The sequence below is a fragment of the Cynocephalus volans genome, chromosome 8 (assembly GCF_027409185.1).
Source record: "Cynocephalus volans isolate mCynVol1 chromosome 8, mCynVol1.pri, whole genome shotgun sequence".
In the NCBI taxonomy this organism is placed as follows: Eukaryota; Metazoa; Chordata; class Mammalia; order Dermoptera; family Cynocephalidae; genus Cynocephalus; species Cynocephalus volans.
The window spans coordinates 124939239-124966864 of NC_084467.1; the positions used below are offsets into that span (position 1 = coordinate 124939239).

The 27626-nt window shown below is 39.9% G+C and overlaps 1 protein-coding gene, 1 non-coding gene and 1 pseudogene across 2 annotated transcripts in view; 2 read left to right on the forward strand and 1 right to left on the reverse strand.

Annotated features, from left to right (window-relative positions):
* The window catches only part of ADCY10 (adenylate cyclase 10), a 68539-nt gene that overhangs the window by 11621 nt on the left and 29292 nt on the right, over positions 1 to 27626 (reverse strand). The window contains exons 16-26 of the mRNA XM_063106503.1: positions 26416 to 26690; positions 24167 to 24303; positions 19256 to 19381; positions 17864 to 18142; positions 17441 to 17731; positions 11126 to 11195; positions 10621 to 10852; positions 8520 to 8627; positions 7861 to 8036; positions 5186 to 5342; positions 36 to 240 (exon numbers count right to left, since the gene is read on the reverse strand). Coding sequence (XP_062962573.1) covers positions 36 to 240; positions 5186 to 5342; positions 7861 to 8036; positions 8520 to 8627; positions 10621 to 10852; positions 11126 to 11195; positions 17441 to 17731; positions 17864 to 18142; positions 19256 to 19381; positions 24167 to 24303; positions 26416 to 26690 — 2056 coding nt within the window. The remainder of the gene's footprint in view (positions 1 to 35; positions 241 to 5185; positions 5343 to 7860; positions 8037 to 8519; positions 8628 to 10620; positions 10853 to 11125; positions 11196 to 17440; positions 17732 to 17863; positions 18143 to 19255; positions 19382 to 24166; positions 24304 to 26415; positions 26691 to 27626) is intronic.
* On the forward strand, positions 319 to 2603 carry LOC134383288 (gamma-glutamylcyclotransferase-like; annotated as a pseudogene).
* On the forward strand, positions 27534 to 27608 carry TRNAI-GAU (transfer RNA isoleucine (anticodon GAU)). The gene has a single exon. It is a non-coding gene; the product is annotated as a tRNA-Ile (tRNA).

A 27626-nucleotide genomic window follows, 5' to 3' on the forward strand; every position in this document is an offset into this window, starting at 1 on the left:
ATCTCCACGTCCCGTCTTGCCCAGCCAGCTCTTACCTAGCTCAATGGCCAAGTCCAGGTGACCCGTTATGAGCTTGATGTAGCCCAGTGTATCGGCCACATATGCCACGATTTCAATGCCCTCACCTTCCAGGGGAAGGTTGATGATCTTCTCCATGGCCATGAGTTCATATTTGAACCACACACCCTTGTAGCCAGCCAGCTGGTGGTATAGCGAATAGTCCAGGTAAGCCTTAATGATCTGAAATGGCAGCAGTGGAGGAGAGAAGGGGCAAGACTGAGGTGGAACCCGAAGCAGAAAGCCCAGAGACATCACCCAATGTCTGTCAGTGAACATCTGTTTATTAAGCTTGGGAATAGAGCTGGTCACTGGGCCAAAGCCATGGGCTTAGGTGCGGAAATCAAACTGGGTTTCTGCCACCTATTTACTGAGTCATCCACGATAAGCTCCCGACCCCTCTTGCCCGCAGAGTCCTTAAGCAAAATAAAGTAATTTTAATTTATGTGAAAAATAAAAGCAATAGCTTATATATGTGGATATATAATTGCATAGCAATAAGCCTGAAAGGATGCACCCCAAAGTGTAAACAATTGTTACCTATTTGATGGGGGTGGAGGGGGAGATTTGAGGGAGAAAGGGACTTTTCTTTTTACTTTATGCATTTCTGTGACTTTTAATGTGTTATGACAAGCATGTATTCCTTTTGTAATTTAACCAAAAAGGAATGTTGGTTTCATTTGTTTGCTTTTTAAAACAAGTAAAGACTAGTTCTAAACCTAATTTGGAGATTTAAGAGAAGATAGTTACTCTTTAAACAGCTTTTTAAAATGATAATTAAAGTTGCTTAATAATATAAATGCTTAGAGAAGGGCGAGGAGAAAATAGATCCTTCTAAAAGAAGCAGTTTTATTTTATTTCTAAAAACAACAACAGAATATATGTAAACTGCTTTGAAAAATACAATCAGGAGAAATACAAAATCTCCAATGGTAGAAGTATTGGACATTTTGTATTAGGTAAAGGAGGCATTTTAAGGTAGGAACTTTTTTCCTGGAATTCCTGAAATCACACAAAATAACAAGTCCACAAATTCTGTGTTAAAGGCAGGTTCCCAGTTATTTGTTAAAACACAAAGTCAATCTTAAGGAATTCCTTTATTCCTGGTATGAAATATGCTTCAGATAATGCTAGCAGAAGGGATGAATAGCCAGAAACAGTGGTAGAAAAAAGAGAATTGTTGAGCAAATGTAAAATCCAAAGGTGCAATAAAGCCTAGGACTTCTTGGATTTGGACCGAGAGAATGCAATCCAACTGCTTCATTTTATGGGGAAAATATAAAGCTCAGAGGTTTTGTGGCTTGCCAGTGGTGACACCCAGACAGGTGGAGTCCTGGAAACCACTGTCTTGGTTCTCAATCTGGATGTTTTGATTATCCTATGCTGAGTGCCTCATCTACTCTTAAACACCAAGGGAAGCACATCTCCTGCTGCTCTGCCCTCTTTGAAAATAAGTATCTTGATTTGCTTTCCAAATGTGACTTTTCCATTTTATCCTGCCCCACACCCCCAACTCCACCACAGTTTTTAGAAGATAGCCCCAAGTGTGGAGGAGAAGTAAAGGATTTCATGCAATAAATATTTGCTGAGCACCTGCTATGTGCCGGGTCAGTGCTCTGGGTGCTCAGGTTGTGAACAAGGCAGCAGACAAGATCCCTGCTCTCCCAGAGTTTACAGGCTAGTAAGGGAGACAGATCATGAACCAACCAAGGACAAACAAGAAAATGTCAAATGGTAGTAATAAGACCTACTAAGATAGGGTGATGGGTTAGAAAGTGAATGGGTGGCTACTTTAGATGAGGTGGTCCAGAAGGCCTCACTGAGGGGTGACATTTAAGCTGATAGAGTAAGCCCAGTAAAGATCAGGAGATGGCCCCCGCGCAGGGAGGTTGCAGTGTGGTGGTCACTGGGCAGGGGTTGTTGGCCCATCACTCCCCTGCTCCGGATCCCTGAGCTCTGCAGCAGGTGTCTGGCGGGACCTGGTGAACTCCAGCTGCAAGGAGGGCCAGGGGCCGGGAGGAGGAGAGTTTTCTGTACTTCGTGTACTTTCGTCTATGGCAGCAACTTGCCTATGGAAAGGACCCATCTCCAGAACCCTTCGGCCATGTTCTGCTGTGGGGGCCCGCCTGCAGGATTTTAAGCTTGACTTTGGCAATTCCCAAGGCAAAACAAGACAAACTTGGCCTGGGAGGCAAGAAATGATTAAAAGTGGAACATATATCATAATTGAAATTAAAGTTTCAACTCAAGAAGGAAGAGAAATAACCTATTGAAGTTATCTGATGACAAATTATGAGAGTACTCACCCATCAGCACAATATAAAAAGGTTATTTGTCTTTTGTTTCTTTTGGGTTTTGGGGTTTTTTTTGGTGGCTGGCCAGCACCAGGATCTAAATAAAAAGGTTATTTGCATGGGTGCAAAAGAAAATAGTTCCCACTGAAATATCAAAAGAAGTTAAAAGCAGTAGAATCAAATGATTATTAAGGAAAGGTCTCAGAGGAAACTGAAGACATTATCAAAAGGGGAGAAACAAAAACTCATTAGAACATAACAATGTATCTAAGGATATTCTTATGAGCTAATATAAAATATTTTTAAAGTTTGAGAACAGGGATCTGAGATATATCTGTGTTTATTTTCAACAGTGCTTTGAAGAGATATTTTATTTGAGTGATTCCTTATTTTTAGACTATAAAAAGAAACTGGGGTAGGAGTTAGACATTAAAAAGGGGGACTCCGAGGCCCTGGAATGCATGACAAATGGATATGGGTACTCCTGAGAACACTTTAAGCTCTTTTCTTGAGTTGATCTTAAGTGTCTTCTTGCTCTGTGGCTAAGGATAGATTTGCAGCCCACTTGATGATGGTGCTGGTGAATTGCTCTGCTCTGTCTGGGATTTTTAAAATGAGCTTAATAAGAGTAAGCAAACTGCAGAGATAATTGATAATAAAATTTTGAAAACCTGGAAAGATGGTATACTGTTGCTAATGGAATAAATGTATTTGTAGTTTAACCTACTAAAACGTACTGTTTTCCCTACTAAAGTATGTTCATTATGTTAGACTCAAATCATCACACATACTGGGGCTGGTGTTGGCCATGTAGAGTCTATAATGGAGTACTGCACAGACTGGAGCCCAAACAGTCTGGGATCAAATGTCATTTCCTCCACTTCCTGTGAGACTTTGGGTTATTTGATCCTGTGCCTCAGTTTCCTCACCTATAGAGTGAGGATGATCAAAACACATATCTTAGGATTGTTTTGAGGATTAAATGAGTAAATAAATGTAATGAGCTTAGGACCTGGCACATAGTAAGTATTAGCAGTCATTATTGTTTTTATTGAAGAATTAAGTTTGTACAGGGCCATCCTTGGAACAGGATTTTAAAGTAAAAGAGTTAAGATTATGAAGGGAAAAATTTGAGAGGGGGTGGAGAGCTACAGTTTGATTCTTGGCTCATCAATAAACACTGACATTCTTAAATTTATTTACTGAATAAGTGGAGGAAAGGAGTCATGAATAAGGCAATACTAGTCATCAAAAAAAAAAAAAAAAAAAAAAGATTGGGGGATGAACGCTCCAGGCAGAGGAAACATTCAGTGCAAAGATGAGACTGGACTTCAATGTCCGAGGAACCAAAAGAGGACCAACATGGCAGGGCCTTGTGGCTCCTTAGTGGCCCACGGACCTAGGAGAGGAGAATGGAAAATAGGCAGGTACTCAATATTGATGGGCTTTGTAAATAATTTTGTACCCTGAGAAAGCCAGCCTGGGTCTACAGAAAGGAACTAATGCTGAGGACAGACCCGGTTAGAAATTTAAGCTCCTCCAATATTTACAGTGCTGTTTGACCATTCCCCTTAATTCTTGATAATTACCGACTGCAAGAGGAAGTCACTGCCCCTGAAGAAACCCAGACTTGATGTACTTTTATAAAGGAGCCAGGTCACTCTCATTAGGTGAATTGGATTTAGCTTAATAATCTCTTGATCTTGGCTCCTGGAGTCTTCCTCATCCAATCTAAGACTTCCCAGTTTATGAAACGGACTAGTTAGTGGTTCCCCCAATTGGTCCTGGGACTCCTAGGGGTTCCTGAGACCCTTTTAGAGAACACACGAGGTCAAAGCTCTTTCCATAATGTCAAGGCATTATTAATGTCAGGGAAAACAGAGAAAGACCTTGAAGTGGACCAAAACAAAAACCAATCAAGATTATCTCTACCTTTCATTGTCTTTGGGCCATTTTACAACTCTGTAAGTTGTAGAAAACTGATAATAATGTAAATGATATGATTCTTTTTCATATAAATGTAAATGTCTGGTGAAATACAAGTGATTATTGCCCTTTGACTAAACTGGGTTTGTATCCACTTGTAAACTGAATTCTCCTTGGAACCAGTTGTAACATCTTAACTAGTTCTCTCATTGAGTTAACTCAGTGAGTTAAATAAAATATTTGACAGGTGTTCTTTTTATATTAGTATGAATTATGATTCTATCTTTTTTTTTTTTTTTTTGACGGCTGGCCAGTATGGGAATCTGAACTTTTGACCTTGGAGATACAACACCACACTCAAACCAACTGAGCTAACTGGCCAGCTCTTGATTCTATTTTTTGTTTAAGGAATTATCGTTTAACATGATCCCTTTTCACCCCCTTTCTCTCATGAGTATATAATGAGTTTTCCAGAGGCAGCATATGTGATATTCCAACAAAGTGAAGGTTGAAGCAGGTGTGAGAATCTAGTCGCCTTCTCTGAAACCAGATATTAAGATATTTGCAAAAATTTAATATAATGCCACGCATTAAATTTCTTCTTTGGGGACATATAGTTTTTTTTAAATGAAAATGTTAAATAATATGTAATGGGTTCATTATTTTTATTTTAAAATAAATACTTTAAAATTATTTCAGTTATTGTTTCTTATATGATATTATTAATAGATACAACCCATATAAATAAAAGCTATTTGGAATCCTCAATAATTTTTAAGAGCGTGAACTGCAAAACAATCAGAAAGGCTTTTATTATATTCTCGTGATTCTGAATCCCGATTGGCTAATGGGCTTTTCTCTTCAAATGAGATTCAGAAATTTACAGAGGAGCTACCAAAACACCCTACCTGGAAATCATTTTGAGTTTCCAGTGCAGTGTTCACTTGCATCAAAGCCGCCAGGTGGCCGAAATACTTGTGGTGAAAAAAATAATTTAAGCTGTAGATCTGCCACAGCAAGGAGAAGCAGACGCTCTGGCGGTAAAGTTGTGCCAGCCGCTTCTTCCTATCAGATAAAGTAAACACAAATGGAACATAGAAAGAAGGTCCGATCATCGTCATGCTTTAGGGGAGCACAGGTTTCACAGTATCCTCACTTGGGAGTCAAGACCGACATGAATTTGAGGCCTGCCTCCATTACTTACTAACAAGCACAATAATTTTTACGGAGCACATTTTCTCCATTGTAAAATGGTGACCATAATACCTACTTTGTGATGATGAAGATAATTTATGTAAAGTACCTGTCCCTTGTCAGGTAATTGCTAGTTCAGTGAAGCTATTTGAAAAGCACATTGATATCACTTATCCTATTTGATTGGGATGATAACTCTGTAAGAAAGGAAGAAACAATCGACCCCATTTTACAAATGGGGAAGGCAACACTCAGACAGGTTAAGTAATTAATTCAAAGTCACACCTCCAACTGAAAAAAAACTCCCACCGTTTCATTAATGGAATGTTAAGAAAAAAAGTATGACAGGCAATGAGAACGGGAAGTCTTTCATAACAAGACTAATTCAACCTTCCCAAAATACTGCCTACAGCCCAGCCAGTCCAAGCTATTATTTCCCCCACAGCACATTGCTGTTAGGAAGTAGGTCTCCACTCAACAAAGAAAATGAGCATTTTTAACAATGTCTCAGGAGGTGGTGAATATCCAGTGCTGGAGGTATTCAAGGGCAGGATGAACGACCTTCCACAAAGAATGTTGAGGTTCTCATTTCCCGGCTGGACAGGCCACATAAGTGTTAATGCAGCCAAAAATCCTGTATGTATGTAACAAAAACGGTAGCCCCAACAAGAAGGCTGCAATATTAGCCAGCTTAACAAAACCAAGAAAACAAAATATAATTAGAAATATTTTTCAAAAGGCAGATTGTAAATCAAGATGAGAAGGAAGAAGAAAAGAGACATTGTAGAGAGGCTAAATAAGAATTCCAGGTACTTTTCTGTTGTGGAAATTATTTTTTAAATGTTCTAAGAACTACGGACCGGGTATAATATACAACATAATATAATAGGACATTTGTTAGGATCCTGGACACTCTGGCATGACATGTTGTTTCTTACTGTCCTCATTTTTGAGATAAGAACCTTTTGACTGGTGGGTGTGTTAAGCCAACAGCTCTGCAGTTCTTTCCTCTTCAACACTTTTCACCTTTTCCCTTTGTGCAGGTATTTCTTATTCCTTTTATAAAATGTGGTTGCAAACTAAGGTTATCCAATTTAGCAAATGAAAATTCAGGATGCCTAGTTACATTTGAATTTAAAAACAAGTAATTTTTTTTAGAAGCCATATGTCCTAAATATTGCATGTGACATATGTATATTAAAAATTATTTTCTCTCTAAAATTAAAATTTAACTAGGCATCCTGTATTTTATCTGGCAACCTTATATGCAACCCAAAGACCACTTCCTTCTTACCTCTCAGACAGATCTCTGCTGAACTTCCCCCCACCGCTCCCTCCTGGTGTCTCCAGGAGCAGCCAGGTATTCCCAGGAACCTCCCTTCAACCTGCAAAGAAGCTCAGCTCCATCTCATCTCCTTTCCACCTCAGTATCCCCCACATTTAATGGAACACTTTTGGGAGCTAGGAAAAGCAGTTTTTGATAGGATTGTAAAAGAGTTATAGCAACTTGCTCATAGGAATAGACATTTGTATCTTAGGCAGAACCTTTAGGAATATTGCTACTGACCTCTCCTTACATAGAAGAGACGGTCTTTTCAACTCTCCAGATCCCCAGCAAGGTGGAATCCCCCTTGGTATGAATTGCTAGATAGGTGGACTATTTTTTAAAACTTTTATTATGGAAAAGTTCAAACATAGATGGAGCAAATTAAAGAGTTGTATCCAAACCTAGCTTCAGCGACTGCTAACATTCTTATTTCATCTACCTCTCCACTCATTGTTTCCCCTAACCCTTGTTATTTTTTATAGTTCTTTTATAGATAAAAGTTACCTACACTGAAATGCACAAATCTTAAAGTACAATTTTGACCAATGGATAACCCCATGTAATCCACATCCATAGGAGATGCATAGATGGATGGGGAATTTTGTCCTTTGCCAGATGTCTTTGGGGTCTGCTATTTTTCTTTGGGGCAGTGACAGTATCCAGTGTCTTAGCACTGCATGGAAGAAGTCTTGTGACTGAGGTTCCAGGAGCAGAGGTGCGGGCTCCTATTGGAACATGGGTGGCCAGGGATGTCAGTGGACTAGATGAGTAGGGAGGGGTGCTGGAGCTTACCTTGCAAAGGGATCACTCATTTTTTTGTCATCTGAACTTCCTTTGACAAAAGCTGCCTGTGAAGTGCTCTGGGGCAATTCAGACCTGGCCTGGGAGCACCCCCCACGCTTGCCCCCCTCCCCCACCAGTGAGTAGTCAGAGCCAAGCAGGAGTCCTGCGCCCCCTTGAGACTGAGGCCTGGGCTTTGAGGGCTGAGTTGGATTAGGTGTAGGTCTCTCTCCTCTGGGGAGTGAGATAAGACACTCAGCTTTCCCCAGCTCCTTCCCTTACCCTGGAGGTGAACTCTCTTTGGCCTGCTGCTTCAAATAAGAAAAATGTCTGTTTTTCTCAACATGGGTATGGAGACTCAGGGACATTAAGCTGTAAGGAAAGACTCGGTCGAGGAGCTTCAGGGCCTTCCTCAGCATTTTCTTGGCAAGCACCATCTGGCCCATATTGAAACAGACCTACAGGGAGGTGGGAGGGGAAGAGAGGAAAGAGGAAAAAAATGATTCTGGACTTAGCTGGTAGCTTCCAACAATACATATTTGGGGGATTCTTAGCTGAAGAAATAATTTGTGGCCCAGAAACAAAATCCTATGCCTGGCATAATAGTAAATGTTTACTGGATGTATGCATGAAGGATGGCTGAATGACAAGGATTTAGCATCTTGGTTGTGCACCATCTACATCTGAGAAAATGTTTACCCATTTTTAAAGGTTGTTACAAAAATATTTCATAAAGATGTCAACCTAGGGACAGGGAAGATTTGCTGCTGGTAAGTGATGGTGAGGAGTTTTGAGTCTGGGGGCTGGGGTTCTAGAGTCTTGGATAGGAATCCGTGGTGGAGGCTGGGAAGAGAATGCAGCAAGTATAGGAATGATTTCTGCTTCTGTGGAAAGGCCCCAAGCAAATAACAGATTAATTTATGTTTTTAATGGTTTCTTACCTGACCTTTGAGGCTATAAAAGGTGGCAGACTCAAAAGTGTGACTCCAGGATCCTTCCTTCCTGAGAGTTTTCAGCAACCTCTCTCCCTCATTCAAATACACATATGCCTGAACACAGCACAAAGAGTAGAAAAGTGTTAGTCGGCAGCGATCCAGAACACAGAGGGGCCACTGCCCCAGACTCTACTGAAGGAAGAAAAGCAGGAGTCACTCCAGGCACTGCATCCACCTCTCTCCCCAGCTCCACGGATTAGAATGGGCCTCCAAACTCTAGACAGGAGCTGGGTGGGTAAAGCCTTGCACCTTCATGCTTACCTGAGTCTGCTATATTACTCCATCAAGAGGATGAATCTGTCAGTTTTCACCTTTCCTCATGCTGTCACATAAGTTGCCTTACCTGAAGTTTTCCTCAGGGCAATTTCCTCCTCTCAGTAATTCCACCCCCAACCTATTTCCAACAACGTACCCACTGACTGTATCCCCACATCTCTGAGAAGCTGGTCTCTACTTTTGAAATGAGTTACAAGCCACCCAAGTTTCCTTTGCCAGACCCATCTTTAGAAGGCAGAAGAGGAATGTAAGTCCTTAAATAACTCTCCTCACTTCATCCTCAACCTCCTGATATCATTCGACGGGTGAGCCTTGGCACAGGTAAACACCAGGGCAAGATGAGACTTGAAGAGTAAAATAAGGTGAGGCAGTATCTCCAAGTCTCATGCAGGCTAAGAGGTATGTGTGGGAGGCAAGAAGAGGCAACCAGGATGACTTGGCCTCCAGCCCCAGTCCCACCAGATTTTCTTTGATGGGAGAGGGGGTGCAAATGGCACATTCTGGCATCTTGCACTGCGGCTCTGCTTCCAGTCATTGTCTTCCTGATCATTCACTACTCCTTGTGGAGTGAAATAAGTATGCACAGGTTTTAGAAAGTCAGCCCCTGGGACTACCTGAACTTCCTCTTCCTGGAACTCACTGGGCACATTCCCATGAGCACCCCCAACACATGCATGATATATGCCAGAGACTTTCGTTCTTAACATAAATACTTGAGAGAACAGGGCTTACTGACATTTTTAGCAGTTTAACTTGTAAATTTTATATAAATCTAAGTTATGAGGGTTGATGAGGCTGCTATGATTAACAGCAACTGTAAAATATGGGACAGACCACCAGTGTGGGCACGAAAGACTTGAGACATGACTACTCAGGTATGTGAAACCCTCCCCCAAACTTGCTGGAGTCAGATTGAAGCAAGGCCCAGAAAGACATTTCCTCAAGGGAATCCGTGAAAGGTTAGTCCAGACAGCTGCTCCATGAAAAGTGATTTAAAGTCAAATAAGTTTGAGAAACATAGTCTGCCTCAGTCTTAGCCCGATCCTTCCCCTTCTCTGTCCTCTAAGAGATTCATACATGTCATAGCATAGCAAAGGCTCTGAAATATCTACAGTAAAGAAACTTATTTAGCTGTATTCAGCTCAGTGCTTCCTAATTTTCTTAGCAATACATTCGTTTTATTTCATAATATGTATTAAATCACCTCATTTCTAGGGGCATATTGCCCTGGAACCTTAGTTACAACTATCCTAGAGAAATATCCTAGTGCTTTTGTGATCTAAAGGTATGTATGATGACGTAGCACAAATTGCACGAAGATGAATGTGGGTGAGCTTTTTGGGGATCACAAGATTAAAACCAGATAGGTATTTTGTGCTCACAGGTATTTGGGGATGACAGAGGACAAATGCCACTGGGACACTACTGAAGAAGTCTATGCTGTAACTGAAGCATTGATACTAAAAGTCCTCTAGGCATCATTTTGGGAATGAGACATTACCTCTTACCTCCCATACAGGTAGACAATTCATGGTAAGTTTCTAAAGGTAGCAATATTTTAAATGATGTATAATGCTAGTTGCACTTTGTTCCAACTCTCTTTTTAATCTTAGATCATTTCCCCTCTGAGCAATGTCATTTTCAAAGGAAAGGGTTGCTGGTAGGAATCAAGAACATGAAGTAATAAAAAAGCACAGTGGAGCTTCCTTTCTGGCTCTGTGGTCTATATGTTGTCTCTTGGGTGGAGGAGGTCTGGGTGGAAACAGCTTACCATATAGTTATCACCCAAGATGAGATAAGCAGATGCAGTTTCTAGGAAGTAATATAAGGCTTTGTTGTTTTCTTCCAAAGCCAGAAAATGGTGGGCCAGAGGCAAGACGACAGTTTCTAGGATCTCCTCACACTGGCAAGACTCTAGAGGGATGATGTCTTCCTCAGATATCTTCATTCTTGTTATAACGGTGTCAAAGAAATTCAAAATCTTTGCTTTCTTTTCTTCAAGACTGTCCAAATGCGGAAATAAATAGGAGTAATAACTTACAAATATAGTCTAGCTTTGGATATGAAAATAGCTTCAAAAACTAATGAAAGAGCAAGATAATAAAACCTAATGTAGATCCTACTGACTAAACTCACCATGCATATTACCTCCCAGCATTTTCCCATGTGGACCTAAGAGGCCAAAAGTACTGACCACACAAATATTTGTAACAGTGTTTTGAATTTAATGACGATTGTTCATGCTCTACCTCCTTAACAATTATATATGCCCGTACCTGAGATTTTCAGGACAAAACTCAGATTTCTTAGGAATCTTTGCTTTGGAAAAGATGTTCATTTCTTCAACTAGAAAACAAATAAACAAATGAGCTGTTTGGGTCATTGAAATGTTCCCTGTAGTGGAGATGTCTGGTATCTGCCAGAGACTCTTGTTCCCTTTTCACAATAGAGTCGTTGCTGCCCAGCCAGGAACTCCATTTCCCAGGCCCCATTGTGTTTTCAGTGAAGCCATGATTAGTTCTCACAATGGAATTAGATCAGAAGTGACATAAGTCACCTCTTGGCTGAGGTGGTTATGTGTCTTCTCTACCCTGTCCTTCCACAGGAAAACAAATCATTCGGAGGCCTTAAGGGACAGCAAAACCACAAGTTGGAAGGAGCCTGGGTCACTGACTAACTGCATGCAAGGCCATTTGTCAAAAATTTCATAGGATTTTTACGTGAGCAGGAAATAAACTATTATTCTATTGTGTTAAGCCACTGAATGGGGTTTATTGGAGCTGGTAACATTATCCTAACTAATATACCCTGTACTAACTACAACCGTTAATTAACAATCCTGAAGAAAATGACATCAGTTTCTAGTGAAGAAATAAAGATACTTAAATGAAATTGCCCAAAAGGCTAACTAAAGGGCAGAGAATCTTGAACTTAAACACTTCCGTCTAATCAGACTTTAATAGGTTAGGAAATTTCATAATCTTATAGCAGAAAGCAAATGATAATTGCCTGCTCCAGCCATTTCTCCATCCAGGGAGAGGGAAGAAACCTCTCTCAGAGCACGTATCTGTTAGTGGCAGAGGTAAGACTAGAACATAGGTCTTCTAGCTCCAAGGCTACTGAGTTACTCCACAGGTCTTTTACTTTACAGTAATGCAGTTCGAGCATCTAAGAACTTATCACCTTCTTCTGAAAGCCTTCTGTGCCCTTGCCCCCATAGAATAAGTGCCTCAACTTATGTGTGCCCATAAACCCATGTGCAGACCTTTATCACAGTCCTTATCACACATATAGGGATCAATTTGTCCACCTCTTCTGCTAGATTCCTGTTTATTGTATCCTTAGTGACTAGAAGCTGAATATATTGAATTATGCCTCTATCCCCTTATGCCTCTAAAACTGCTCTGATCAAGGTTACCAGGGACCACCATGTTGCCAAATCCAAAGGTGACATCTTTGTGTGCATTTGATTACACCTCTCAGTAGCATTAATACAATTAATCACTATCTCTTTTCACTGGCTTTTGTTACACGCGTTCCCTTGTTTCCCTTCCTCCTTGGCTGCCCACTTAACTGGTTCCTGCTCCTCTGCCAACATTCTATGTGTTGATAAGCTTCAGTTTGGTCCTGAGCTCCCTTTTCCATCCACAATTTCTCCCTAGGTAATTTCATCAACCCATGACTTTAAATTTCATCCATATGCCAGTGACTTTAAATTTTATATCTATAAGCCCTGACATCTACTTTAATGACAGACCTATATCCATATGCCCCCTTGGCAACTGCCACTTGGTATTGAACAATTAACATGATTCAAACAGAGTTCTTGAATCTTATTTCCATAAACCTACACCCAGTTACGTCTTTCGTATCTTAGTAAGCATCACTGCTGTTTATCCATTCTCTCAAGTCAAAGATCTAGGCAATAATCTGTTTGCACCTTCTCTTTCCCTAACTCTGTTCCCATTCAATCCTTCAGAAAGTCTCAATGACGGGCCAGCCCGTGGCTCACTCGAGAGAGTGTGGTGCTGATAGCACCAAGGCCATGGGTTTGGATCTTACATAGGGATGGCCGGTTAGCTCATTGGGTGAGTGTGGTGCTGACAACACCAAGTCAAGGGTTAAGATCCCCTTACCAGTCATCTTTTAATAAATAAATAAATAAATAAATAAATAAAAAAGAAAGTCCCATTGACTTTACTCAAAAACATATCTGAATCTATGTTCATCTTCACCATAGAACCATCCTAGTCCATTGCCAAAATTTTATCTGGACAGCTGCAAAAAACTGATCTCCCTTCTATTCTTATTCTTTTCAATATGTTTCTATAGAAAAGACAGATTAAGTTTTTAAAAATAAGATTCAGATCTTTGTGACAGAAACTACTGGTTTCCAACTCCAACTTCTATTAGCCCTTTTCTTCTTAGTAATAGAACTCGATTTTATTCAGGGCAGCTACATTTTCCAGCCTCTCCTACAACTGGATGTGGTCATGCAACTAAGTTCTAGTGAGATGTAAGAGGAAATATTGGGTAGGACTTCTATAAAATTCCTTCAAAGGGAGGAAACAACCCTTTCATTTTTTTGCTTCTTTTACCTTGTTCTGACATTAAAATATGAATATGATGGGCAGAGCTCCAGCATCTATTTTGTTTTTGTTTTAATGAACATGTGTTTTTTATCTTATTTTATTTTATTTTATTTATTTTAATTTATCAATATACAATGTAGTTGATTTTCGTGTCTCTTTACCGGTTCCTCTTTTCCCCCCTCCCTCTCCCCACTCCCACCCATTGACATCATATCTGTTCACTTGTCTTAAAAAGTTCAAGGAATTGTTGTGATTGTTGTGTCTTCTTTCCCTGCCCCACCGTTCGTTTGTATATTTATTTATTTATTTTTAGCTCCCACAAATAATTTTTTACAGTGATAAAATATATATAACATAAGGATTGTATTTTAAGCAGTTTTAAACATATAGTTGCATGGAATTAATTATATTCACAGTGCTGTGTGACCACTACCTTTATCTATGTCCAAGACTTTTTTGTCATCCTAAACGTAAACTTCGTACCCATTAAGCAATACCCTCTCATTATTCCTTCCCTCCAGTTTCTCCAGCAGCTATTTTGGACCAAAGTCCCCGATGATCATGAAGCTTCCATATTTGTCCCAGTGATAAGGCTAGCATTTTACATGAGAGAGAAATAAATTTAGTAATTTCAAGTTTATGAGAGTAGATACATGACTATCATTTTCACCGTGTAGTCCCAGTATCTACATCACTTCCTGGCATGTAGTAGATGCTCAATAAATATTTGCTGCATAAAAGCACGTTTGTTAAAAAAGAAATGAATAAAAATAAAATGCTATTTCTCTTTCAATATACTATGTATTTTTTATGTTTCAAATTGTAATGGTGATAGAATGAGATGGAGAGAAAAGCAATATTGGCTAGATAAAGCAAATAACATCAGGGTATATAAGATATCCTCTTTATCATTATATTATTTACCCCATGAGTGAGTCATATTATTTCTGGTTCTTAATTTTTTTCATTTACAAAGGAGATATTATATTAAGAGTTTCCTATGATAAAGAGCATCTGTAAAAATCACAAGAAAAAAAGATACAATACAAAATGCTTGTAGGTTCTCAGAAAAATGAAGAAAAGCAAAGATACCACCTATTCATCACCCCCCTGGTTTCAAAGGCCTAGAAACAGGACTTCAAGTTCAAGGTGTCAGACTTACCGCTTGTGTTTGTCTCTTGTCTCTCAAGGTCTAAGACATTTTTCCCTATTAAATGAGAATAAAATAATTTTTTAAAGCACAAACCCACAATGTATAGAATGGTAGGGGTCACTTTCCTGTCTTAGGGCCAGTGCACTGGCTATTGCCTCTGCCTAGAATACTCTTCCCCAGCCATCCACACAGCAAATCCCTTACTCCTCTGTCTTTACACAAATTTCACTTCTCAGTGGGGCTACCCTAATGGCTGTGCACTACTAATCCCCCTTGTCCTACATAACATTCTTTTTTGTCTTTCTCCATGGAATTTATCACTTATACTATACATTTCACTTCTTTATTCTTTTTTTCCTGCATTGTCTATTTTTCCCTAGTGGGATGCTATTTTATTCACTGATGTGACTAGAGCAGTGAGCAGTGTCTGGCACATAGTAGAAACTTAATAAACATTTGTTGAACCAGTAAATGAAATGTTGAATGAGATTTCAATGCATTTCTGGAAGACAAAGGAGTAAGAAGAGTGGTCATTGGTAAGTGGATGGAAAAAGCGGAAGGAGAAAGCCCGGGAGGGAAAAAGGGAATAAGCCTTCCTTACTATCTGATTTATATCTAACACAGTGTTGTGGAATCTCCTCCAATTATGTCCTTGACCAGTATTACCTAAAGGTCATACTCCACACTTTGGGAATAATGGATAAAGTATCCAGTCAAGATTGAAACAGAATATTATAAGGAAGACATTGCCAAAAGAAAAATTTCCTAGAAACTCTAGGAAAAATAAACATTTGTTAAGAAATCTATTCACGGTTTATTATTTGGTTCTGTAATGGACAACATTTACACGGTCTTAGTAATGTGAATACTTCATTATCAAATGCTAATAATATAACAATATGGGGGAGAAGTGCTGAAGAGTGGTAAAAACAGAGTTAAATTCTCATCTACCATACAAAGAAGAAAACAGATAATGTCAGAATCTGATTTTTTTAAAAAGTGATATTAACACACCCTTTAGTATATGGAGGTAATGACTAGACAGAACAGCTGAGTTAAAAATGTTTGCCCAAGAGAGAATTACTGAAGATGTGTGGGGAGAGTGGGTCCTGGATTACTGTTTTTGTGATAAAAGTTTTAGTAAACTAAAAAATAGTCTTTATTTATAATTTGTCTAGTTGATAGAATTTTTTACCTGTTCAAACTTCTAAGAGAAATAGTAAAGCTCTGATCTCTCTCAGATGCAGGTGTTGATGAAAGGATACCAGCAGACACTATTCAGAGACATCTGATCACGTTTGCTCCAGAGCTAAACTGCCACAGTTTTTTGGATTCTCCAATAAATTTTGGAGAATCCAAAAATAACTGAAATTGTTTTCTTTGATGACCCGAGCCAGCCTGCTGAAGGCCCACTGCTCAGACTGACCTTTCTGCCAGCTTATTTTAGCTTATTTTACCCCCCAAAATAAAATGTCATACATAAATAGTATATACAGTATATTTGTATATGTAAATGTGTGTGTGTGTGTGTGTGTGTGTGTGTGTGTGTGTGTGTGTGTGTGTGTGTGTGTGTGTGAGAGACTCACTGATCCCACACAGTCTGGAATATTCTTTTCTCTTTCCCTCAACTCTCTCCTCTTGATGCTTTCATTCAGGGCTCTTTGAATGTGGCCCTGCTTTGGGATCCTTCACTGAAGCTCCCTTGATTCAGGCAATGCACCCTCTTCAGCTCTCCTCTGCTGGCCCCTTTAGCCCTGTTTTGTTCTAGCAGTCCACTTGTAGGGGTCTTCTTACACTCCCAAGGGCACTCCTGGGAAGAACTTAAAGTGGCTTCAGATTGGCTTTTCCTCATAGGTGGGTTATATCTGATCCATGAGAGACCCTTACCCAGCCAAGCTGCCCTCCCAGAAAAGAAATCAGGCTTTAGTTTCAGAGCCTTAGGGTCTGGACCATGAGGATTTCAAGTTCTCTGAGGGCTTGGACAATAAGAAGATGAGATTTCATCAGTAGTTTCACCCCATTGGGGCAGGAAAGATGTCAGAGGAATGTACATGTAGCTGAATCTAATGTTCATTACTAGCATTTATTACATTTTCCCTCATGCATTGTATTTTTCCAAAATTGGAAATGTTTTTAATATTATTATTATTATTTAAAAAGTATGTACATGACATGATGTTGAAATTGAAATTTGTACCAAGGCAGCAAGATACAGTCAACGCTGCAGTCCAAAGTGATGGGTATACAGAATTTACAAAGGAAATAGCTGAGAATCAATTATAATGTTGGGTCTTTCATCCAGATCCAAGACTTAAGAATGAGGAAGAGTGTGGAAAGGGCCAACATTTGTAAGGAGATTTCTTGGGCAAGAACTGGTGAGGTACTGTGTGCCCTCCTCAAGCTGGTTGTTTCCTTTATTACCTCAAGCCTGGTAAGGGGTCTTTACTGGAATCTGTTAGAGGACACACAAAACTGGGGCCTACCTCCCGCCTGGCTACTTCATCATGTCAGACCATGCCCCCAGCCCCCGTACATTCCAACCCTTGGTGTGAATTAAGCAGGACATTTTAATTTGAGCTCTGGTACACCCCATTTCCCAGAGCCCCTTATCCCCAAACCCTTCCCGACAGTCTCAAGGTGAGATTGGCTTGGCTAGACTCAGCTGCATGTTCCTTCCCTGACTGGTCCCTTCCCAGCTGGCTCATGACACTGGCCTCTCACCATTTCCAGTGCTCAAGCCCTCAGGGGAACTCAAAACCCTCAAGCTGCAGACCCACTCTTTCTAGATCTTAGTCTCCAGATTTCCCAAGAATAGTTAAGATTAATTAAAAATAACGTAAGTTTACTTTCAAATCCATGGGATTTAGCCATCTTCTTGATGGTATCCAGGTCCAAAGTGTTGAGCCGAATGTTCCCTGTGAAGTGGTGATAGGGAATGAAGTCCCCGCTTCTGCAGTGGTCACATCTGTGTGCAATTTCTTCTAAAAATCGTGCACATTTCAAGTGCATGGCTTTCTTCTGGTCCTTGAGCCACAGCTCGTAGGCTGTTTTCTGCATCATAGGCCTGCAGAATCGAATGATGTGGCACTCGATCACCTCGCTTTCCAGTTCCCGAAGCTCTTCTTCTTCACCGTGAGCTAGTGAGAACAGAAAAAGGTTTTCAGCCAGGCAGTGGGCAACAAATCAGCTTCTGCAACCTAAAGTACATCCATTCTTGATCTAGATGTGCCTTTCAGGGGAAATATGGGTCACTTCCAGGGACTACTCACCCATCCCTTCACTGGGCTTCAGAGACAAGGAGCGATAATTCACCTCAAATGAGGCTGCATTCTGTTTCAGGGCCATTCGAAGTTCCTTGCCATTCCGGAAGCAATCGAAAATGTTAGATTCCACTAGTGTTGCCAGGGCTTTGATCATCATCTTCATGTTCCAGCACGGGAGAATCTCAAATAGTAACACCGTGGTGAAGGTCAGACCAGTGATGGCGGCACATCTCACCAACATTTGGAGGGAGAGGCTCATGCTATCCAGCTGGACCAGAGAGATTTCTGCGCATGGAAAGACACAGGAGAGGGAGCGAGTTACCTGTCTTGATCAGATCCATCCCAGAGGTGGACAGCCGCCCAGCTCTATAGTTCTTGTTCACAGAAACCCAGCCACACAAAGTCAAAAGAAGTATTTGTTTAGAACCTAATTCATGGATAGCACTTGTGTTGGGAGTACAACAGATGCAGACCTATGGTCTAAAACGACACAAGCCACAATGACCAGACAAAAATAAGATGGATTTCAAGATGTTCTGATTTGGTGTTAAAGTGTGGCAAGGGTGTACGAGCAGAGGAGCGGTCACTGTAGCCACAGTAGTGAGGAGCAGGGCCTCCACTCCTGTTTGTTGTTGACTTTTCCAGCTGGTCCTTCTCCGTCTTCTTCACTCACTCCTCTTTCTCCGGGAAACTCCTCGCAGTAAAGCTTCTCTCTTTTTGCCCTGAGATTCATTTATTCTCGTGACATACATTATCATCTCTATGTCATAACCAGTGTCAGAGAGTTTATAACTCCTATCCTAACTGTTCATCCAAGCTTGAGTATCATAGCTCATGTAGCTTCCTGGGCATTTTGATCAGGATGTTTCTCCATTAGGGACAAGATGGGAACTTTCAATTTGTCCACAAAACACAGTAAAAGCTAAACTAGTCTATCTTATGGATGCCATGGGTTGGAGATGGATGCATACTAGAACATTGCTAAAAAGTCATTTTTCTTTAAAAGAATAATAATACATCGCTGATATATACTCCCTTGTTATTTTTTTCGTATAAAAGTAGATGGCAGAAAATGTTTCAGTATTAGATTTTTCTCCCTCATTATTTGGTTTCTGTTTAATTAGAAATGTACTATACCTCATTCTTTTTTATGCAAGTGAATAAACCTTTGTTCAAATCAGACCCCAGAATATGCAAAGGGGACAGGGGGAAGGTGGCTACTAATTGGAAGTAGACAAGCCAAGCCTATCCTGGAGCCTTCCGTCTGCCTGGGGTAATATAAAACAGACAAACAACCTATGCTGCTATGTTCTTCCTCCTTTTTTAGATCTTCATCCTAGAGAAAGCAAAAGTGAAGTCTAGGTATGAGAAAATGAATACCAGGTCAAATTTTCTTACCTTTTAATGATGCTGGTGGTGACAAGTTTTTCAGTCTCACACCACTTGCAAGGTTACAGACTTCATTTCTGTCCTCAGTAGTGACAGCAAATAGGTTTAAGACCTCTGTCGGCTTAGTGAAATTCTCTACAGGGTGATAAAGGAGAAGAAAAGTTGAAAGTTACTATCTTATAAAGTCTCATTTTCCAATCAATTTTGAGATGGATCTCTGGTGAAAAAGAATGGGCAGGGATGTGTGTTGGCTCACCAAATACTCTGGAATATCTTGTTTTAAGTAAAACTTACATATGAAAATCTAAATTTACTCAAAAAGCTTTTGTCATCCCTTCCCAGCCCCCCAACCAAAAAGACTGGCACTGTTGATGTCTTCCATAGGATACACAGTTCTACAAAAATTTGATTCACAGTCAGATTATCAGGATATATTGTATAGAATATAGTAACATATACTTGTATGCACATTCACCTACTCATTGTCAGATACACACACTCTGTAGGAGACTGTACTCTAATTAGGGCTAGGACGTGGCTACTATCAGAAAGAGATATTTAAAATGGTGAGGTTTGAAGAGTGAACTTGCCTAGTAATCTGGTCTCCTTGTACTCCATAATGTATTATTTATTTATCCTTTCAGTCATTCAAGTAATACTTGGTAGCTGCAAGACACTATGATAGGTGAGATGGAAATATGAAGGTAAACATAACCAAGTTCCTCATTTTCTGGATAATTAGTCATGTACACAAAGAGCTAGACCAGGCAGTGAGTGAATGCCATGTGATTGGGTGCAAACAGCAAGCAGCAGAGAGGCTGTGTCAATACAGCACACACGTAGTAAGGACTTTTTATGCATCATATCCTGTGAAGGATATAATAGTGAATAGCATATACTTCCAGCCCTCAAGAAGCTTAAAATCTACAGGGGCATATATATATAAGTAACTAATCATAATACCAGGAAGAGTGACTTAAGAGCTAATGAGCAAAGAAGAATACGTTATGGGAACAGAGAAGAACAATTAATTCAGACTTGGTGGATTCAGAAAGGTTTCATAAAGGAGAAAGTATTTTGATTGATGCTTGAAGGATGATGGGGTATTCTGAGCAGAAATTGAAGGGGAGATAAAATGCAAGGGCGAAGAGCCTCGGGGTACTCAGCGAGTCAGGGGAGTGTGAGCTAACCAGTGGAGCTGAAGTGCAGTGTGTGGAGTGCTGGAGTGCTGCTGAGGGAAATGTATTTGGAGAGCTAGTTTTGGAGCAGAGTATGGGGGTCATATAATACCATACTCTGAGGATTGGACTTTTTAGACAATGGGGAAATATCACAGATTTCTGAAGGGGAGATAGTGGTAATCCAACCAGTTGTTTTTAGGAGAGTAACACTGGAAGCAGCATATGAGAGAAGGCAGAGAATAGGACAGGGAAGACTATGTAAGAAGCTACAGGGGCTGGCCGGTTAGCTCAGCTGGTGAGAGCGCAGCCTCATAACACAAGGTCATGGGTTTGGATCCTCATACTGGCTAGCTGCCAAAAAAAAAAAAAAAAAAAAAAAAATGAACCTAACCAGGGGATATCAAGAAGTGATGATGGATAGAACCAGGTAAGTGCTACAGCAAGGAGAGAAAGCAAATACTAAAGATATTAAGGAAATAGGGCCTAAGCAAGATAGTAATGGAAATGAGAGAGACATGAATGATACCATTAATCAAGCTGGGGAATATGGGAGTAGGTACAGTTTGAGATGAAGGATAATGCATTAAGTTTTAGATGTGTTGAGTTTGAGGGAATCTATGGGATAGTCCAATTGGAAATTGGAAATCTGTATTTACAATTTCTGGAATTAAGAGTGAGGTTAGCATGGGCGATTTTGCACACATGCACACATTAAAACTGGGGAATGGGTGCATAAGTGAAAACCACTGGAGAGAGAGTACTGAGCTGGCAAAGAGGGTTAAAAATATAATGTCTCGGGCCGAGCCCGTGGCGCACTCGGGAGAGTGCGGCGCTGGGAGCGCAGCGACGCTCCCGCCGCGGGTTCGGATCCTATATAGGACTGGCCGGTGCACTCACTGGCTGAGTGCCGGTCACAAAAAAGACAAAAAATAAAAAAAATAAAAAAATAATGTCTCATAGGAGGAGCAGATCCAAAGAGAGAGCCAAGGAGCAGCCGAGGGCTGGTCAGAGAGGTAAGGGAGGGGAATAGGAAGAGTGTGGGATCAGAAAAGCCAAGAAAGGGCAGCATACTAAAAAGGTGCCAGATGTGAGTGTGTGTGTATGTGTGAGTGTGTGTGTGTTGGTGGTAAGAGTGTGGGGCGCAAGAGTATGACATGGTCCATGCTCTTTTATGCTTGTTTATTTCCCTTCCCTTCCACAACCTAGTGCTGTGATGATCATTCTTCCCATTACCCAACCAATACCAACTGAGTACCTCAGGCTAAGAGGCATCATTCTAGGACTGGAGATTCAGGAGTGTACAAGACTCTCTGCCTCACGGAGCTCCCATTCTGACCATGGGAGACAGACAGTAAACAGTAGATACATAAATCAATGGGATAACCTCATAATGTGATTCGGTTGTGACAAAGAAATAAAAGGGTGATAGACACGGCATACTCTACTCAAATTCACCTGTTAACATTTTGCCTTACTTGCTATATCTTTTGTTTTCTCTATATGTACATATTTTTATTGAAGCATTTGAACTTAAGCTGCATATATCATGCCCCTTATTCACATATACTTTACCCTGTATTTCCTAAGAATAACAACATTCTCTTAGATAACTAGAGTACACTTATCACCTTAAAAATTCAACATTGATACAATACTTTATTGTCCATATTCCAGTTTGGCCAGTTGAACCAATAATGTCCTTTAGCATTCTTTTTTCTTCCAATATAGGATTCAGTCTAGGATTATGTAGTATATTTAGTTGTGTTTTTTTATTGAAGTAAAATTCTCATAACATACAATTAACCAATTTTAAAGCACACACAATTTAGTGCCATTTAGTGTATTCACTATATTGTGTAACTAGCACCTCTCCTTAGCTTCAAATTTTTTCATTATCCCAGAAGACACTGACAGGTTTTGTTTTTTGGGTTTTTTTTTTTAACTTTTATTTTGTCGATATACATTATGGTTGATTATTGTTGCCCCTTACCAAAACCTCCCTTCCTCCTTCCTCTCCTCCCTCCCCACCCAACAATGTCCTTTCTGTTTGCTTGTCACTGACAGGTTTTAAATAGGAAAGACACCTGATTGTCTTAAAAGATCTCATAACATTGGTTCCCCACATTGGCCAGCTCCCAAAAAAAAAAAAAAAAATCTCATCTCATAACACTGAATAAATGTTTGTTGAATGAGTAAAATGTGGAAATAGTATTATTTATTATCATTTATTTCCATATAATATGTGAAAAAAGTATTGCTCTGCAGTATTTATATTTACATATTTCCTTCCCATAATTTATTGGCTAATACATTATTTTAACAGTACTATTTAGTCTAAAAATAATGATCATAGCAGTCATTGTCTTTTAATGACTTTTTTACCATATTTAAAACTAATTTGGGGGCTGGCCATTTAGCTTGGTTGGTGGGAGCATGGTGATGATAACACTAAGATCCAGGGTTTGATCCCTGTACTGGCTAGCTGCCAAAGAAAAAAAAGAAAAGAAAGAAAACTGATTTAAAAAATTTTTAAATTTGTTTATTTTATTATTTTTTTTATTGAAACATGTTACTTTATTTTTTTATTATTGAAAAATGATTGATTATACATATTTGTGGGGGGCAGAGTTGAATATCAATGGCTGTGTACAATGCGTGACGATCAACTCGGGATAATTAGCATGCTCATCACTACACAATGCAATCATTCTTTGTGTCCATTAGCCAATTTCTCGCTAGCCCCCCTCCCCCTCTCCCTTTCCCACCTCTAGTAACCACAGTTCTGTTCTCTCCTTCTGAAAGTTCGACGCATTATTGTGATCATTCTTTCTTTCTCTCTCTCTCTCTCATTCTTTCTTTCTAGAAAACTAATTTGGCCAGGCAAAGCTAACTGTTTTTTTTATCACAATCACCCAGAAAGAAAAAAAAAAAAATTGATCCCTTAAAAAGCAAGCTTATGTCTCTTGTTCCTCTGTTTAAGAAAATTCTTAACTTGGACCCTGCTGTTCTCTCAGACAACCGTCTCATGTATCTTCCAGAAGTGACCACACTGGCCACATGGTCCTGAAGTCATGTGATTGTACATGAAGTGAGAGGCATCAGATGCAGCTGCAACACAGTTCACGGAGGGATATGGGGCATCTGAGCTTCATTCATTCACCCAGGAGACGGGGGATTTTCAGGAAAAGGCAGCCCTTTTCCCTGCACTAAAATTATTTTTCTAAATATTCCAGCTGGTTTACTTCATGCTGTCATCTCAAGTTTCATCCCCTTGTACGTCTCTGTAGCATGGGAACCTTGTTGATGATTCACTTTAAACTACTAATTTTATCTCTAGAAAACAAGTAATTTTTTTTTCTAGCTAGCATCTAAGTCCCCCTTCAGTTCTGATTTGGGTCCTTGAGATTTCTCAGTGTTTTTTTTATGTCTATCATAGGTAAACATTCTTTAGCCCAGTCCAGTGAATACCAGGCAATGTTAAGTTCTCTACAACTTGGAATATCAGATCCAATATCCTTTTCTTCTTTTTTTTTTACTTTAAAAAAATGTATTTGATTTTTTAATTTAACATTTACGTGTACATATTTGTGTTGTTTCAATACATGCAGATCCAACATTTCTTGCCTCCCCAAAACCCTCTGACCCTACAGGAGGCAACCTATGGAACAGCCAATTCTTGCGTGAGGACTTAGTTACACAGAAGGACAGAGTGAGAAAGAACATTCACTGCAGGACTCACTGAACAGGTTATTCCAGGTCACATCTGTCTTTTCCTCAGACTCCATTTGATGGAAAATGAGTACCCTGTGATGCTCAAGATTTTTTAGCAATTCTTCACAGTAAAATGGAATTCCACAGCTTCCCTCCACCAGGTACCTGTAGTAAAAACAAGGTAATCTGTTTACATTGAAGAACCATCTTTTAGGAAAGAAAAATATTATTATTTTAATACTTTTGTGTCTTCTCCATCACCTCAAAATAATCTCTTCTCATTCTCCATTTGTTTCAGTTTGTTTTCAACTTTTAGGGATTGCTTTTTTTTTTTCTTTTTATTTCACTTTTTAAATTGTGTAAAACATTTATGTAATTGAAATCTTTCCAAATTCAAAACTACATAAGGTATATCTTTTTTTTTTTTTTTTTTTTTCGTGACCGGCACTCAGCCAGTGAGTGCACCGGTCATTCCTATATAGGATCCGAACCTGCGGTGGGAGCGTTGCTGCGCTCCCAGCGCAGCACTCTACCGAGTGCGCCACGAGGTTGGCCCATAAGGTATATTTTTAGTCTTGCTTCCATTCCTCACGCTATGGGTAACCATTTCAGTTAGTTTTTGGTTTATCCTTCCAATGTTTCTTTTTAAGAATATAAATGAGTGCATACACACACACACACACACACACACACACACACACCCCTCTATTTCATCCCTTTTTAAGACAAAAGGTAGCATGTTATACACACTGCATACTGAGCTGCATATTGTTTTTTCACTCAACCATGTGTCCTTGAACTTCCCTCCAATATCAGCAGATCTTTCTTATCTCTTTTTGCTATTATGCAGTGCACCATTATGTGGATGTGTCCTAGTATATTCAACCTGTCCCCTTAGAGATGGACATTCGGATGGTTTCTAGTCCTTTATGAATACAGATAATGCCCCAATAAAAACTTTGTCCATATGTCACTTCATATTTTTGTAAATATATATTTGAGATAGAATCCTAGAATTGGGATTGCTAGATCAAATGGTAAATGCAGATACATAAATATAGATACACATACCCATACCCACACCCCCCCATACACAAGGGTACTTCAAAAAGTTCATCGGAAAATAGAATTGAAAGATGATATAAATGTTTCCATGAACTTTTTAAAGTTCCTCACATATATATATGATATATATATATACATACACATATCATATATTTGCCTCATACATCCTAGACTTGAAGCTGAAGAATCTGGCAACCCAGAAACACCAAGGACATACAAACAAAAAAAGCCCCAATAAAGCCTGCTCTCTCTAGTCTTAATTCTCTATATTCCAACTTGCATCCTTACACCGTTCTCTGACTCCCGCCCTTTCAGTTTTCTAAATATTCCAGCTGGATTCCTTCATGCCATCATCTCAAATTTCATCCCCCTGTACATCTCTGTAGCATGGGAACTTTGATGATGATTCACTTTGAACTAGTCCTTTTATCTCTAGAAAACGAGAAATTTTTTTTCTAGATAGTATATAAGTCTCTCTTCAGTTCTGATTCTGGGCCTTGAGATTTCTCAGTGTTCCTTTATGTCTATCACAGGTATACATTCTTTAGCCCAGTCCAGAGAATCCAAGAGAGAGAAGGAGAGAGAGAGAGAGAAATTTATGCTTGGAGTTATTTTAAATGAGCCTTTGTCCAAGACACCCTTCTTCTAGAAACAAGGCAACCCCGTTAGAAAGAATGGATGCAGGTGGGTTGTAAACAGCCAGCCAAAGAAGAGACGTTGTCTGTGTTGTTAAGGGGATTGCTGTCAAGATCCCAGCAGAGGAGTCACTGAAAAGCTAAGATAGCACTCACTAGAGAGTCAGCAACATCTGCCACAGACAGAGAATACCAATGCCAGACCACACTATTGCCAGCCAAGTAAGACCTCGCTTAGTTGCATATTGTAGCCTTTAATGCTTACCAGTTTGCCTGTCCTGTCACCTGTCCAGGATGAAGCTTTCAGCCACTGCTGATTAAAGTGAGTATACCCATACCCAGAAAGATGAAAGAGAAACAAACCAACTAAGTAAAGTTTGAGAAAGCTTAAGAGGGTCATAACATGGAAAAGTGACCAACATCTGTCCTACCTAAGCATAATGAATGGCCCCTTCGAAAGGTGGCACCAGCAAAAATACTGTAATATTTCGAGATACATCCTAAGGAATCTGATGAAGTCTGGACCTGGGGAATGAACGCAGATATCGTGACCTCAGGATAGAAACAGATTACTTACAAGTCCAGTTCTTTGGGGATGCTGCTCACGTTGAGGTCAAGACAGACCTTGCTGCAGATGTCCTTCGGCTGCACTGCACCAAGGCTGACAAAGGTGGTGTTCCTGTTCTTCATTATGGCACTGGCAGCTGCACAGGGCATATCGATGAAGGGAGACAGGGACATGATGATGAAGATAGGAATAGTCTGGATAAGCTTCTCCATAAAGGCCCAGGAGGTTGAATCCACAAACTGGGCCTCATCAATGATGAAAATGATTCTTTCCTCTTTCACTGTCTGGACAAGGTAGAGAAACAGAAAAATGCTGTAAGACTTCAGGATTTTATACTTATGTATGGGTATGTATGGCAGTTCATGCTATACTAGTTTGAACTGTGATATATATATATATATAAAATGCTTAAAAGAAGATTACGTGTCCCTTTTCTCATACAGATCCTTTCTTAACTAGTCTGAATTATTCACTCACTCATTAAGCATTTATTGTGCATCTGTTAGGGTCGGGCACTGTAATAGGCGCTAGGGATACAGTCTTAAACAAAATATGAAGCTTACATTTCAGTGTCAGCCACCTGCATAGCAGGCCCTGCCTTCCCATTGGGTGAGGCGTCTAAATGGAGAAAACCTTCTCCCCAATTCTCACTGCTCCAGACTGCTTGTGGCTTATTTTCCTGTTCCTCTGAGAAGAGATTGGGTTAACTCATTCTTTTCCTCTGTGCTTTTACAAAAGTTAAAATTATTTGTGTGTTTCAAAACCACAAATTTCATAAGACAATCATCATAAGGTGTTACAACCTGGCTTATTGTATATACATAATAAGGCTACTCCTATGGCCTCATTCTGTCACCAAATGCTTGGCCCTTCACTAGCCCTGAAAACATTTTAATTACTGGTGGGTCTGGTGGGGTGGGGTGGGGTAGCATTACATTGTTTTCTTTTTGACTGTTATCTTTAAAAAAGATGGAGCAGACAGAGATGTGAGTATTAGTCATGTAATGGCCTTGCAGTGAACTACTTATGAATGAGGACAGTAAAGCAGAACTACAAAAGCATGAATTCATTCACTAGTACATCATTGGCCCTGGTTTCTTCCAATTTAAAATGAGGAGATCAGGGCTGGCCAGTTAGCTCAGCTGGTTAGAGCATGGTGCTGATAACACCAAGGTCAAGGGTTCGGATCCCCTTACTGGCCAGCCTCAAATAAACAAATA